Genomic DNA, 15,900 nt, shown 5'->3' on the forward strand with positions numbered 1-15,900 from the left:
ACATTCATATTAATGACTCACCCTCAAATGGACCATCAATACCACAGTTCTACAAGACTATTTACATAACCAAACTGCGTTTCGACAGCCTGATGCTCAATATAGTACTGGGGATACAGTATATTAAACTCTAACAATGGGGTTTATGAAAGGGTTTGCAAGATGGAAGGCCACCTCAGTTCAAGAATGAATGTTCCATGTAGTGTCACTATTGTTTGGTCACCTCACCAGACCTCCATTTTGGTTTCTCCCTGTTTGACTATTCTATCTTCTATCCTTATTGAACCGTATTGAAATAACATTGTGCAGTCAACCCAAGCATATTCATCATTTTGTTAAATTAATAGTACTTAAAACATTTTTAATTGTGTGCTCTCACTGAGTGCAAAAAGCAGGGAGGGAGGAGCCCTCCAAACAGTAATCTTTGCCTCTCTGTTATGTTGTCAACAAGGCAGCTAGGTGCATCGACCAGAAACATGCATTTATTTTCCATAAAAAAAAGTTTACATGTTCAGACTATACTGAACAAAAATATAAGCGCAACATGTAAAAATTTTAAGAAATGTTCTACATGCACAAAAAGCTTATTTCTCTTAACTTTTGTGCACAAATTTGGTTACATCCCTTTTAGTGAGCATTTCTCCTTTGCCAAGATAATCCATCCACCTGAAGCTGATTTAAACAGCATGATCATTACACAGGTGCACCTTGTAAACAGCAGGGGATCCTACAGATTTGACAGATTTTAGTATAACTGAAATAACTGTTTGATACATGGAACTAGGAAGCACTGAATTAAGTGACATATGTGTTGTCATGTGTAAACACGGGAGCTACTTTGTCCCAAAATGCTAAATAGAATTCTTGAATTCTAATTCCCCAATAGTAAGTGGGCCATTCTTGAATTGTTGTGGTAATGCTGTGGACTGTGGCACCTTATAAAACTATTGGAAATGAAAATAGACAAATACGTTTTTAATTTTATTTAACTGGTTTTACATAAGAAAACATGTAAGTCCTTTATACTGATTACCATATATTTGTATGCATTGTAGAAAAATATTGGTGGCTAGCAAAGTGGCTTGTCCCCGTGGTGATGTGTAAAGGTGTATTGACATGTTTTTTGAGTAGATTCATGTAAATATATTTTGAATGGCAACAAAAACATTGTATTTTCTGTAAAGATAACCCAGAGGTTGACCAGCAAAAATGTATGTAGAACATTTATTTTTCAGTAGTAATTCAATGACATTCATTGCAGTTATCCAAATACATTAATCATCAATGACTAAAATAGTGAATCTAGTTTTAAAAGACAATTTAATAAACCCCTTTGTTTTATAACCTGTGTATCATTAAACAAAAAACATTTAGTAGGAATAAAAGTATCCACCCAAACTAAAGGTGAAAACTGATCATCACATCATCTCTATCTGACATGTGTCTACTAACTCATTCCCACAGAAAACTGATCATCACACCATCTCTATCTGACACATGTTGTGTCTACTAACTCATTCCCACAGAAAACTGATCATCACACCATCTCTATCTGACACATGTTGTATCTCATTCCCACAGAAAACTGATCATCACACCATCTCTATCTGACACGTTGTCTACTAACTCATTCCCACAGAAAACTGATCATCACACCATCTCTATCTGACACATGTTGTGTCTACTAACTCATTCCCACAGAAAACTGATCATCACACCATCTCTATCTGACGCATGTTGTGTCTACTAACTCATTCCAACAGAAAACTGCAGAGGGAAGCAGTACCTCCCTCCATTGTTTTAACAAGAGATCTCTCAGAGGGTTTTCAACGATAAGGGCAAATCCAAGGTAATCTCAATATCTTTACAGTAGAAGCTAACAAAACACACTGGAACTGACAAGGTGAATACTGATCAGTAAAGTAAAGAGAGGCTAATGTTCTATAATGCTCCCTTTTCTCTGCACAGTTCTCACAGTGAGAAACAATAGGATTACAACAGTGTGTTACTCTCTCGTAATGTTATCAAATTCACTGTTACCACTTCCTTTATGAGATGAGAATGAAGTGATGGAGTGACTAATCTTAACTGGCCTGAGAGAACTGATGAGGCTTCTTTCCTTTATGTATACGTTGGTGTGTTATTAAGTTGCTCTGTTGAGAGAAACTCTTCCCACAGTCAGAGCAGGAGTAAGGCTTCTCTCCCGTGTGTGTTCTCCGGTGAACTTTTAGCTCAGATGATGTTGTGAAGCACTTCACACAGTCAGAGCATGAGAAAGGTTTCTCTCCTGTATGTATAAGTTGGTGTGTTTTTAAGTTGCTCTGTTGAGAGAAACTCTTCCCACAGTCAGAGCAGCAGTAAGGCTTCTCTCCTGTGTGTGTTCTCTGGTGAACTTTTAGCTCAGCTGATGTTGTGAAGTACTTCCCACAGTCAGAGCAGGAGTAAGGCTTCTCTGCTTTATGTATATGTTGGTGTGATTTTAAGCTGCTTTGATGAGAGAAAGTCTTCCCACAATCAGAGCAGGAGTAAGGCTTCTCTCCTGTGTGTATACGTTGGTGTGACTTTAAGCTACTCTGTTGAGAGAAACTCATCCCACAGTCAGAGCAGTAGTAAGGCTTCTCTCCTGTGTGTGTCCTCTGATGAACTTTTAACTCAAATGATGCTGTGAAGCATTTTCCACAGTCAGAGCAGTAGTAAGGCTTCTCTCCCGTGTGTATATGTTTGTGCGAGTTTAAGCTGCTCAGTTGCGAGAAACTCTTTCCACAGTCAGAGCAGGAGTAAGGCTTCTCTCCTGTGTGTATACGTTGGTGTCTTTTTAAGTGACCCAATCCTGAGAAACTCTTCCCACAGTCAGAGCAGGAGTAAGGCTTCTCTCCAGTGTGCACTCTCTGATGAACTGTCAGAGCCTTTGATGTTGTGAAGTGCGTCCCACAGTCAGTGCAGGAATAAGGCTTCTCTCCTGTGTGTATTTGTAGGTGTATTTTTAGCTTTGATAGAAATGGGAAAATCTCCTCACAATGTGGGCAGTGGTGAGACTTCTTAGCTCTGTGATCTTCCTGCTGTTGCTCTCTGGATGTAGATAATGTCTCAACATGGTCTCCTGTGTGAACAACATCAGAAGAACCAGTCAGTTGGTGTGATATTCATGTCAAATGTATACATGCCATATCATCCTCCACTCATTATCACAAGGGTTAGTAACTACCAGGGTTGGGGTCAATTTCAATTTTTAATTAGTCAATTCAAATAAACCAAATTTCTATTTCAAATGTTCCTCTTTGAAAGGCATTGAAGAGAATTGTAATTTCAGTGATCTTCCTGAAATAACTGGAATTTAATCAAACAAATTCTGACAATACTAGTGTCAAACTATGCAAGTCTCAGTAGAATGAAGTAACATCTACCTTCTCACTGAAACAGTTCATCATGAAACAGTTCTACTGTAACATTTCATGCACAGTGGGAAGTTGGAATGAAATACACAAGCAATAGAATGTCAGGGGTCATGTGTGAGTCAGAATTACAGAATACTACCTAGCAAGACTGGGTGATAGCTTATGGAGGTCTAGCTTATGAAGATAACTCATAGAGAGATAGAACCTGCTCTTACCATGACTAACAGATGTCCCAATCTTCTCCTCCTCTTCTTCATCTTTAATGTTGACATTCAGCTCCAGTGTTTGACTGCAGTCTTCCAGCTTCACTGATGCCATCTCTGGATCCTGCAGTGTAAACTGGGCTCCACTGTCACAATCAGGACCCAGTGACTGTAGGCTTGGACTCAAGTGCGGAAGGAGAGAGGCAGGCTGGTTTGTCCTCACTGTTGATGTTACCAGCCTCAGACTTAATCTGAGTTGGCCAGTAGTATTAAAGAGAAACGGACACAAAAGTTATTTTCTTGACAGTTCTGGCACTTTCTTATTCTAAAAAAAATATATTTCATTTTTCAACTATCTCATTTCAACAGCTCAAGTAGCTAAGCATTGACAACATTCATTCACATTAGACGAGTGCACACGTTAAATTACACAACGTAAGTGCACTTAACCTATAGTAGATTTCCTACATTCAAATAATGCATAAATGAATCACAAACCATCTAGTACAAGGTTACAGTATGCTGTAGGGAGCACTATGTACTATTTTACTGAATAACCTTGTCTACACTGTATTGTTTCACTCAAAAACCATTGGTCAGTGGTGGAAAAAGTACTAAATATTCATACTTGAGTGAAAGTAAAAAGTTAAAGTAAATGTCATACATCAAATTCCTAATATTAAGCTGATGATTTTCTAGTTTGTTATGTATTCATTTACAGACGGCAAGGGGCACACTCCAACACTCAGACATAACTGACAAATTTGTGCGTCTCCCCTTCTCGTAGGCCTATTTTAAGGATACGTCATTTGTATTGATCTGTTTGTCATTGTTAGCAGAGTAGACTAGGCTACCCAGGATCTTTTTTCGATTTGACAAATATTCTTCTAATGTGTCCAGTCATATAGAGTGTACTAGAATAGCATTAAATATCTTTCTAAAAGGCCAAGAAACGTATCTGATATAGCTCGCCTATTCTATGGACCTACGTGCTCAGCCATGCATTGAACAGTCTTTTTTGCAAGCAGAGATTGAGTTATATTATTAGCCTAAATTATTACTATACCAACTACTGTCTCGGCGCTCTACGGACAATTCCTTCTACCAAATGGCTTGGCTTTTGCTCTGACATGCACTGTCAACTGTGGGACCTTATATAAATAGGTATATGCCTTTCCAAATCATGTCCAAGTATTGAATTTACCCCAGGTGGACTCCACTCAAGTTGTAGAAACATCTCAAGGATGATCAATGGAAACAGGATGCACCTGAGCTCAATTTCGAGTCTCATAGCAAAGGGTCTGAATATGTACCCAAATAAGGTATTTCTGTTATTTATTGATTTTTCATTTGCAAAAAAATCTTTCAAAGCCTGTTTCGCTTTGTCATTATGGGGTATTGTGATGTCATTATGGGGTATTGTGATGTCATTATGGGGTATTGTGTGTAGATTGATGCGGAAAACATTTTATTTCATCCATTTTAGAATACGGCTGTAACGTAACAAAATGTGGGAAAAGAAAAAGGGTCTGAATACTTTCTGAATGCGCTGTCCTCGTGGGTAAACAAAACAACCGTGTGGGTTAGTATTATGGATAGAGCTAGCTAGCAATTGCATTTTTATTCATCAAGAGGACCAAGCTTTGTGTGGTAGCAGGTTGTAGCAACGCTTGCTGTGCAAATGTGATTTTCTCAATGGCCACGCAAATGAAACGCTTTAAAAAGTGCGGGCGAATTTGACATCGACTCGTCAATCTGCGGGGGACATTTAACTTTCATGGCTATCAACAATGGAAGGAGGGCTTCAGCACAACGTTACTTTTCAAATTGGATGCTGTCCATACCAACAACGTGGTTAGAAAGTATCACAAACAGCCAGCAGCAGCAGAGACAGAGCATTATAGTTTCACCGGGTAAGTGGCAGTGCTAGTTTACTATGCTAAGGCTAGCTAACTACAGAGCTACCGCATTCAGCTCACGTGTTCCATCTAAATCAACTTGGCCATCTCTTCTTAATGTGATTTTTAAACCTAACCACAACGATTAACGCTGAAGTAACATGTCTGCTAGATGTTAGTAGCTAACTTCTGGCGCTGTCATACTATAAATCGTGCAAACATACGGGATAAAATAGTAGTTTTGGTCACGATGGAGATTAATGTTTACGTATAGAGACAGGTACGTGCACAGAAAGGGCTCTCCCTCTGCAGAGCACATTCCCTTTTGCCCTTCCAGTGTCCAAAATGCACTTTTCGGCGGTGGTGTGTGTAATATATATATATATGTTTTTTTGTTGTTGTTCTGAACCCACTGCCCGCAAGTCTTTTATACATTCTCATCCATGCTTCAGAACCAAAACGTTGCACGTCTTGATTGTTGATCAATGACTGTACAAAAGGCGTTGGTGGAAGAATCCTTTAATTCATGGCCACTTTGCTCAGCTGGGCCAGGGGCGCTTTAATTAGGTCAGGTGGAAATGTCCGACAGATCTCAACTCATTAAAAGGAGGAAATCGCCATCGACCGAGCTCGCTGCTTCCTCTTCTTTAACTCCGTCTAATCCAGACGTTCTGTGCGTCCGTAAATCCACCGAATGTGTTACCTTTCATCTGAACTATCCGTTGAGATCGGGAGAGCGGGCCATCAGTTATTGTTTATAGTTATTACAGCGGAACGCGGCTTGGAGCGCACGCTTCAAACCTATTGTGTAATGTAAATGGCAGGCCAGGCCAGTCATCACAGGCCAGTTATGTCATCGATATATGTATGTTAATATGTAATGAAATGACATGTACATATGAGGACAAACATGAAAGGATGAAATATGAAACGTCATTGTTTGCTGAACTGATCGATTCTGATATCAAACTGATGGGGATTATAGACTGAATTACCGATCACTGATTTAATTATTTATATTCTTCTCATGATTATGATGAATAGTTACGAGCCTAAATAACTCAAGGATGATTCCTATTGACTTCTTATTGAACTGAATTGCTGAATTACCTAATTATGTTAATAATGAATGATTGTTATGATTGGGTCTTTGTGATTATGAATTTGATTGGATACATGTTATTCTGTTTCCTGTGTGATGCAACACAGACTACCCAGTAAATACACCACTTTATGGTTAAAGGAATTCCTGCCTCAGTCTCATCCATTCCTCTGTCAGCTGACCCGTACTCATCTCTACTACCGACTCATCTCTACTACCGACTCATCTCTACTACCTCTACTACCGACTCATGTCTACTACCTACCTACTCATCTCTACTACCTACCTACTCATCTCTACTACCTACTCATCTCTACTACCGACTCATCTCTACTACCGACTCATCTCTACTACCTACCTACTCATCTCTACTACCGACTCATCTCTACTACCTACCTACTGACTCATCTCTACTACCTACCTACTCATCTCTACTACCGACTCATCTCTACTACCTACCGACTCATCTCTACTACCGACTCATCTCTACTACCTACCGACTCATCTCTACTACCTACCTACTCATCTCTACTACCGACTCATCTCTACTACCGACTCATCTCTACTACCTACCTACTCATCTCTACTACCGACTCATCTCTACTACCTACCTACTCATCTCTACTACCGACTCATCTCTACTACCTACCTACTCATCTCTACTACCGACTCATCTCTACTACCTACCTACTCATCTCTACTACCGACTCATCTCTACTACCTACCTACTCATCTCTACTACTGACTCATCTCTACTACCTACCTACTCATCTCTACTACTGACTCATCTCTACTACCTACCTACTCATCTCTACTACCTCAAATCAAATCAAATCAAATTTTATTTGTCACATACACATGGTTAGCAGATGTTAATGCGAGTGTAGCGAAATGCTTGTGCTTCTAGTTCCGACAATGCAGTAATAACAAGTAATCTAACTAACAATTCCAAAACTACTGTCTTGTACACAGTGTAAGGGGATAAAGAATATGTACATAAGGATATATGAATGAGTGATGGTACAGAGCAGCATAGGCAAGATACAGTAGATGGTATCGGGTACAGTATGTACAAATGAGATGAGTATGTAAACAAAGTGGCATAGTATAGTATAAAGTGGCTAGTGATACATGTATTACATAAGGATACCGTCGATGATATAGAGTACAGTATATACGTATGCATATGAGATGAATAATGTAGGGTAAGTAACATTTATATAAGGTAGCATTGTTTAAAGTGGCTAGTGATATATTTACATCATTTCCCATCAATTCCCATTATTAAAGTGGCTGGAGTTGAGTCAGTGTCAGTGTGTTGGCAGCAGCCACTCAGTGTTAGTGGTGGCTGTTTAACAGTCTGATGGCCTTGAGATAGAAGCTGTTTTTCAGTCTCTCGGTCCCAGCTTTGATGCACCTGTACTGACCTCGCCTTCTGGATGATAGCGGGGTGAACAGGCAGTGGCTCGGGTGGTTGATGTCCTTGATGATCTTTATGGCCTTCCTGTGACATCGGGTGGTGTAGGTGTCCTGGAGGGCAGGTAGTTTGCCCCCGGTGATGCGTTGTGCAGACCTCACTACCCTCTGGAGAGCCTTACGGTTGAGGGCGGTGCAGTTGCCATACCAGGCGGTGATACAGCCCGCCAGGATGCTCTCGATTGTGCATCTGTAGAAGTTTGTGAGTGCTTTTGGTGACAAGCCGAATTTCTTCAGCCTCCTGAGGTTGAAGAGGCGCTGCTGCGCCTTCTTCACGATGCTGTCTGTGTGAGTGGACCAATTCAGTTTGTCTGTGATGTGTATGCCGAGGAACTTAAAACTTGCTACCCTCTCCACTACTGTTCCATCGATGTGGATAGGGGGGTGTTCCCTCTGCTGTTTCCTGAAGTCCACAATCATCTCCTTTGTTTTGTTGACGTTAAGTGTGAGGTTGTTTTCCTGACACCACACTCCGAGGGCCCTCACCTCCTCCCTGTAGGCCGTCTCATCGTTGTTGGTAATCAAGCCTACCACTGTTGTGTCGTCCGCAAACTTGATGATTGAGTTGGAGGCGTGCGTGGCCACGCAGTCGTGGGTGAACAGGGAGTACAGGAGAGGGCTCAGAACGCAACCTTGTGGGGCCCCAGTGTTGAGGATCAGCGGGGAGGAGATGTTGTTGCCTACCCTCACCACCTGGGGGCGGCCCGTCAGGAAGTCCAGTACCCAGTTGCACAGGGCGGGGTCGAGACCCAGGGTCTCGAGCTTGATGACGAGCTTGGAGGGTACTATGGTGTTGAATGCCGAGCTGTAGTCGATGAACAGCATTCTCACATAGGTATTCCTCTTGTCCAGATGGGTTAGGGCAGTGTGCAGTGTGGTTGAGATTGCATCGTCTGTGGACCTATTTGGGCGGTAAGCAAATTGGAGTGGGTCTAGGGTGTCAGGTAGGGTGGAGGTGATATGGTCCTTGACTAGTCTCTCAAAGCACTTCATGATGACGGATGTGAGTGCTACGGGGCGGTAGTCATTTAGCTCAGTTACCTTAGCTTTCTTGGGAACAGGAACAATGGTGGCCCTCTTGAAGCATGTGGGAACAGCAGACTGGTATAGGGATTGATTGAATATGTCCGTAAACACACCGGCCAGCTGGTCTGCGCATGCTCTGAGGGCGCGGCTGGGGATGCCATCTGGGCCTGCAGCCTTGCGAGGGTTAACACGTTTAAATGTCTTACTCACCTCGGCTGCAGTGAAGGAGAGACCGCATGTTTTCGTTGCAGGCCGTGTCAGTGGCACTGTATTGTCCTCAAAGCGGGCAAAAAAGTTATTTAGTCTGCCTGGGAGCAAGACATCCTGGTCCGTGACTGGGCTGGGTTTCTTCCTGTAGTCCGTGATTGACTGTAGACCCTGCCACATGCCTCTTGTGTCTGAGCCGTTGAATTGAGATTCTACTTTGTCTCTGTACTGGCGCTTAGCTTGTTTGATAGCCTTGCGGAGGGAATAGCTGCACTGTTTGTATTCGGTCATGTTACCAGACACCTTGCCCTGATTAAAAGCAGTGGTTCGCGCTTTCAGTTTCGCACGAATGCTGCCATCAATCCACGGTTTCTGGTTAGGGAATGTTTTAATCGTTGCTATGGGAACGACATCTTCAACGCACGTTCTAATGAACTCGCACACCGAATCAGCGTATTCGTCAATGTTGTTATCTGACGCAATACGAAACATCTCCCAGTCCACGTGATGGAAGCAGTCTTGGAGTGTGGAGTCAGCTTGGTCGGACCAGCGTTGGACAGACCTCAGCGTGGGAGCCTCTTGTTTTAGTTTCTGTCTGTAGGCAGGGATCAACAAAATGGAGTCGTGGTCAGCTTTTTTTTACCTACTCATCTCTACTACCGAATCATCTCTACTACCTACCTACTCATCTCTACTACCGACTCATCTCTACTACCTACCTACTCATCTCTACTACCGACTCATCTCTACTACCTACCTACTCATCTCTACTACCGACTCATCTCTACTACCTACCTACTCATCTCTACTACCGACTCATCTCTACTACCTACCTACTCATCTCTACTACCGACTCATCTCTACTACCTACCTACTCATCTCTACTACCTACCTACTCATCTCTACTACCGGCTCATCTCTACTACCTCTACTACCGACTCATCTCTACTACCGACTCATCTCTACTACCTACCTACTCATCTCTACTACCGACTCATCTCTACTACCTACCTACTCATCTCTACTACTGACTCATCTCTACTACCTACCTACTCATCTCTACTACCTACCTACTCATCTCTACTACGACTCATCTCTACTACCTACCTACTCATCTCTACTACCTACCTACTCATCTCTACTACCTACCTACTCATCTCTACTACCTACTCATCTCTACTACCTACCTACTCATCTCTACTACCTACCTACTCATCTCTACTACCGACTCATCTCTACTACCGGCTCATCTCTACTACCTCTACTACTGACTCATCTCTACTACCGGCTCATCTCTACTACCGGCTCATCTCTACTACCTCTACTACTGACTCATCTCTACTACCGGCTCATCTCTACTACCGGCTCATCTCTACTACCTCTACTACTGGCTCATCTCTACTACCGGCTCATCTCTACTACCTCTACTACTGACTCATCTCTACTACCGGCTCATCTCTACTACCGGCTCATCTCTACTACCTCTACTACTGACTCATCTCTACTACCGACTCATCTCTACTACCTACCTACTCATCTCTACTACCTACCTACTCATCTCTACTACTGACTCATCTCTACTACTGACTCATCTCTACTACCTACCGACTCATCTCTACTACCTACCGACTCATCTCTACTACCGACTCATCTCTACTACCGACTCATCTCTACTACCTACCTACTCATCTCTACTACTGACTCATCTCTACTACCTACCGACTCGTCTCTACTACCTACCGACTCATCTCTACTACCGACTCATCTCTACTACCTACCTACTCATCTCTACTACTGACTCATCTCTACTACCTACCGACTCATCTCTACTACCGACTCATCTCTACTACCGACTCATCTCTACTACCTACCTACTCATCTCTACTACTGACTCATCTCTACTACCTACCTACTCATCTCTACTACCTACCGACTCGTCTCTTCTACCTACCGACTCATCTCTACTACTGACTCATCTCTACTACTGACTCATCTCTACTACTGACTCATCTCTACTACTGACTCATCTTTGCCAAAACTCGGTGATTTGATTGATAATTTTCCCATTTCATACAGGCCTTGTTTGGGTGCCTACTGGCTATATGTCTATAGATAAGCAGCTGTTACATCACACTGCCTTCAATATCATAGGATGAAGATTTAACATGGAGAATTTATTATGATATTTGTTTGGAAGAACAGGGCTGGCAACAAGCATATGCACTCTGCAGACAGGCTGCCCTCCACAGTACCCGGCTGGCAACAAGCATATGCACTCTGCAGGCAGGCTGCCCTCCACAGTAACCGGCTGGCAACAAGCATATGCACTCTGCAGACAGGCTGCCCTCCACAGTGATGGCTGGTGTAGACAGCACATGCTTTCCATCTGATCCTGCAACCTCCTCTTCTACAAGTAGCTGTATGATTCTGACATGATATATCCCTAGTTGATTCTGCTCTGGACTCCAGAGAAGTGACATGATATATCCCTAGTTGATTCTGGTCTAGACTCTAGAGAAGTGACATGATACATCCCTAGTTGATTCTGCTCTGGACTCCAGAGAAGTGACATGATATATCCCTAGTTGATTCTGCTCTGGACTCCAGAGAAGTGACATGATATAGCCTGCTACCAAGAATGACTTTCAGCTCCAAATGCAGGTGTTAAAACACAGTTTGTTTCTGTAGCCTAGCGTGCATGTTATGGCTGTAATGACAGGTTACATTTGCGTAGCAATTGTGCACTCATGTTGGCGTGTGCACGCATATTGCACAATATTGTACCACTCCTTTTTGTGGGTCACGGGTCAAAAAAGTTTGCAAACCACTGGGATACACGATAGTGGCAACAAATGGAGTTGGGTTGGATATAGTCATGGTAGGAATCACGATAGTGGCAACAAATGGAGTTGGGTTGGATATAGTCATGGTAGGATACACGATAGTGGCAACACAGAGTTGGGTTGGATATAGTCATGGTAGGATACACGATAGTGGCAACAAATGGAGTTGGGTTGGATATAGTCATGGTAGGATACATGATAGTGGCAACACATAGAGTTGGGTTGGATATAGTCATGGTAGGATACATGATAGTGGCAACACATAGAGTTGGGTTGGATATAGTCATGGTAGGCCACAGTAAGTTTTTACAATCTTCTATTTTGACTGGAATTCAGAAGCCTTTTTAAACCTCAATGCATTTCCTGTTCTAAATAGTTTATCTGAATACTTTACTCCTCAGATGGTGATGCTTTCCCCTTGTAATAATAGCTCAATAGAGCCCCACAGTGTTGGTGTCATAATACCCATAAAACCTAGCGGCCAAGAAAGGAAATGGTTCCAATCCATAGGGGATTTCTATTAGGATTTGTGTCATTCATGTGTATTGAAGGGCACATAAAGAACATGTACCATACATACACAACATTTATTTGCTGTCTTTACAAAGGAGCGGAGTTACATTCCCATGTTGTGGGAACATTTTGCCTGTATAGAGCAAATATTTCAAGAGTCTGAATAAGAACACAATTTGGATGAAGCCACAGAAAACCAGAAATAATTTTTTTAAATCCAGAAATTACAGAATAAGAGCTGTACAATGTCAGGAACTGTGGCCAGATCATAGGGGATTTATTAATAACCATGTAAATCTCTCTCGGACGAGGCAACCTTTTTTCCCTCCAATATATTTGGCTCTATTTCCTCTCAGATTTGAAAATGCTAATTAGCGTCAACGTAGACATCATGAAAAACTACAATTCCCTGCAAGCTCCTGCACGTCATCTCGAGCTGACACCTTTTGCTAACAGGTATTATGTCAATTTAAAACTTGCACAAGACGGTACACAGAATTGGTCATTTAAATAAATGTAGCCAATTGATCCATTAATACATTTAGCTAACGTTATATAGTTAATCCAGATATTCTTACTTTTTCTTCACTTCCGGCAGTCTCATCCAGATCAACATGGCATTTGTAGTTCTTTATGATAGCCACATTAGAAGCTAATTAGTGCTTCTTTTTTGGAGGGGGGGGGTATTTCATGTTATCAAAATGTTACGCCGGGATAAGTCTACGCGAAACGCAGCCCTTATTTTAAGTGTTTCTAAAATCCCCTATGGGAAAAAATGAATGGTGGGAAAATGATTTGGAACCATTTCATGTTTGACTGCTAGGCTTTATGGGTATTAGGAAAGGACAGGGGGATACCTAGTCAGTTGTACAACTGAATGCCTTCAACTGAAATGTGTCTTCCAAATTTAACCCAACCCCTCTGAATCAGAGAGGTGGAGGGGGGGGGGGGCTGCCTTAAATTGACATCCACATCATCGGCGCCCGGGGAACAGTGGGTTAAAATGCCTTGCTCAGGGGCAGAACGACAAATGTTTTCCTTGTCAGCTCAGGGATTCGATCCAGCAACCTTTCGGTTACTGGCCCAACACTCTAACGACTAGGTACTCTATGAGTCTGTGACCAAAGCTGCTGGGAATTACTTTTTTGGGGGGCTGCCCTTTTTTAGCTTGAGCACATGCTTCCCAAAAGGTCTCGGCATGGCTCTGTATAGAGGCCCTGTGGCTGGGGTCGAAACTGTGTGTGTGTGTGTGTGTGTGGATGGATGGTTTGCTAAACCAAAATGTGGCCATGTATTCCATCGTGGATCGGTTGGCATTTTGGAGTAGTCCAGGAGCCAGGTTTTCTTTAGAGGGGTGGATTGTGGATTTTGCTCAATGGGAAAGTTTATTTTGGGAGTTTAGGGTCAATGTTGTCACAGTTTCTTGTTGAAGAGGCATCAGCCAACCTTAGCTTGCTCCTATTCTGAATAAATGTGTGTCCGTTTCTTTCTAGCTGACAAAATAAGTGAGCTAACCTTTGTTTGGTCCTGCCATGTATCAATAACATAGCCAAGTTTGTCACTGGTATGGGCTAATTATCCTAAACCTAGACAGTGATAGCAGCTAGATAAAACCAGGGAGATGGGGAGATAATTCAGGTTCTGTTTCACCTGCTGCTGGCTTGATAATGTTCACTCAAATACGTTTTTCCATACATTAAATGAGATTTGCATTCTCTAAAGATTGTAATTGTGATCATATCTGATTAATATTGAAGAAAAATCCTCACAGCCGTTTGCCATACCAAAATGTGAACTAAAATTTGGCGCGCACCATTTTACTATGTACAGTAGGCAGTAAACCATCTTCTGTACGTGGTTTATATATGAGGGGAGCATAAATTGTACAATTGTAAACGAATAAATAACGGTATAAGTTAGAACAAATGTATATTAGTTAATATACTGCACCAACTACATAAATATATGATCGGGTCCACTGTCTTCTGTCTGGACGTTAAAACGCAGACAGCGGTCGCCGCCATTTTACCAGCTCGTGAGAGTTATTTTTTACACAACCAAGAACCATATAAAATGAACTCAGAAATCTCAAATAAATATATTATTTTTAAATTACCTTGACGAAATTGTGTACATTAACTCAGACAAACCCCAAATCTCAAGTTATATGACTTGTAAAAATCGTTTTCATCACGACACAGAAATAACACAATCTGGTAATCCCTTGACGGATTTGTTACCTATCATGTTATGACATGTTCTGTCGATATTAGGAAGTGTAAACGTGCTATTACCAACCTGTAGTAATAAATCGAAACGGAAACAAAAATGATCGTCTTCACATCTGCTGCTTTCTTTATTCTGAACAATGGTGCAAGTCCATAGAGATGGATAGAGGACTCATCTTTGTATCTGTGTAATTATCACGTCTGTGACAGAACACACAGCGGCATTGAGGGGATTCAATTAATCTGGCCTGGGCTCCCGGATTGGCTTGTTTTTGCAAGGAGGTGAAAATTGATGTCATTCGTTTTGGAACTGGGTTGCCTTCCAGATGGGAGCCAGGTGCCACATTCAAAGCCCACAGAGAAGTCTCCTCAAAAACAAAAGTGATGTAATTAAGCACTTGGCGCAATGAGCAGGATTCTGTGTTTTCACATGAAAAAAATTCTAACAAATATTTGATGGAAAGAGATGTATGTTTCTGGATGATGCACCTTGTTGACTAAAGGACAGAAAGGCACAGATTACTGTTCTATTGGAGAAGAGCGATTCCTCCCTTGCCGCATTTGCCTGTTTACCGTTTACATCACAGGCCATAAAACGATGCCCTGTGGCTCAGCGGGGGCAGGGGCGGCAGGGTAGCCTAGTGGTTAGAGCATTGGACTAGTAACCGAAAGGTTGCAAGTTCAAATCCCCCAGCTGACAAGGTACAAATCTGTCGTTCTGCCCCTGAACAGGCAGTTAACCCACTGGAAGCCTTTACAACAAGACAGGGTTGTCCCCCCTCTCCCTCCTGTTTTGCACTGGCAGTTGAACCGCTTGCAGAAAGAATTAGCCAGGACCCAAACGTAACAGGTATCAGTATTGGTAAACATGAATATAAAATAAACTTATTTACAGATGATCTCCTGATGTACCTGTATTTACAGATGATCTCCTGATGTACCTGTATTTACAGATGATCTCCTGATGTACCTGTATTTACAGATGATCTCCTGATGTACCTGTATTTAC

The 15,900-nt window shown here is 42.1% G+C and overlaps 1 protein-coding gene across 2 annotated transcripts; it reads right to left on the reverse strand.

Moving 5' to 3' along the window:
• Positions 1 to 1,210: 1,210 nt before the first annotated feature.
• Positions 1,211 to 15,038, reverse strand: LOC118965194 (uncharacterized). 2 transcript variants are annotated; one of them, XM_036981909.2, is made up of 3 exons: positions 14,962 to 15,038; positions 3,611 to 3,849; positions 1,211 to 3,100 (listed from the first exon to the last, which is right to left on the reverse strand). In XM_036981909.2, the coding sequence occupies exons 2-3, from the start codon at positions 3,711 to 3,713 to the stop codon at positions 2,085 to 2,087; spliced, it is 1,119 nt and encodes a 372-aa protein (XP_036837804.2). In that variant the 5' UTR covers positions 3,714 to 3,849; positions 14,962 to 15,038; the 3' UTR covers positions 1,211 to 2,084. The 2 variants fall into 2 exon arrangements, with proteins under 2 accessions (XP_036837804.2, XP_090063248.1); XM_090207122.1 differs by lacking the exon at positions 14,962 to 15,038 and having other exon boundaries at positions 3,611 to 3,890.
• Between the last annotated feature and the right edge of the window lie 862 nt (positions 15,039 to 15,900).

The sequence above is a fragment of the Oncorhynchus mykiss genome, chromosome 18 (assembly GCF_057628025.1).
Source record: "Oncorhynchus mykiss isolate SJ-2025 chromosome 18, ASM5762802v1, whole genome shotgun sequence".
Taxonomy (NCBI): Eukaryota; Metazoa; Chordata; class Actinopteri; order Salmoniformes; family Salmonidae; genus Oncorhynchus; species Oncorhynchus mykiss.

Excerpts from the sequence above, each read along its gene's own strand:
- LOC118965194 (XM_036981909.2), bottom strand. The coding sequence starts at position 3,713 with ATGGCATCAGTGAAGCTGGAAGACTGCAGTCAAACACTGGAGCTGAAT. Across the intron at positions 3,101-3,610 it reads TGGGACATCTGTTAGTCATG|GAGACCATGTTGAGACATTA; the intron begins GTAAGAGCAGGT and ends TTGTTCACACAG.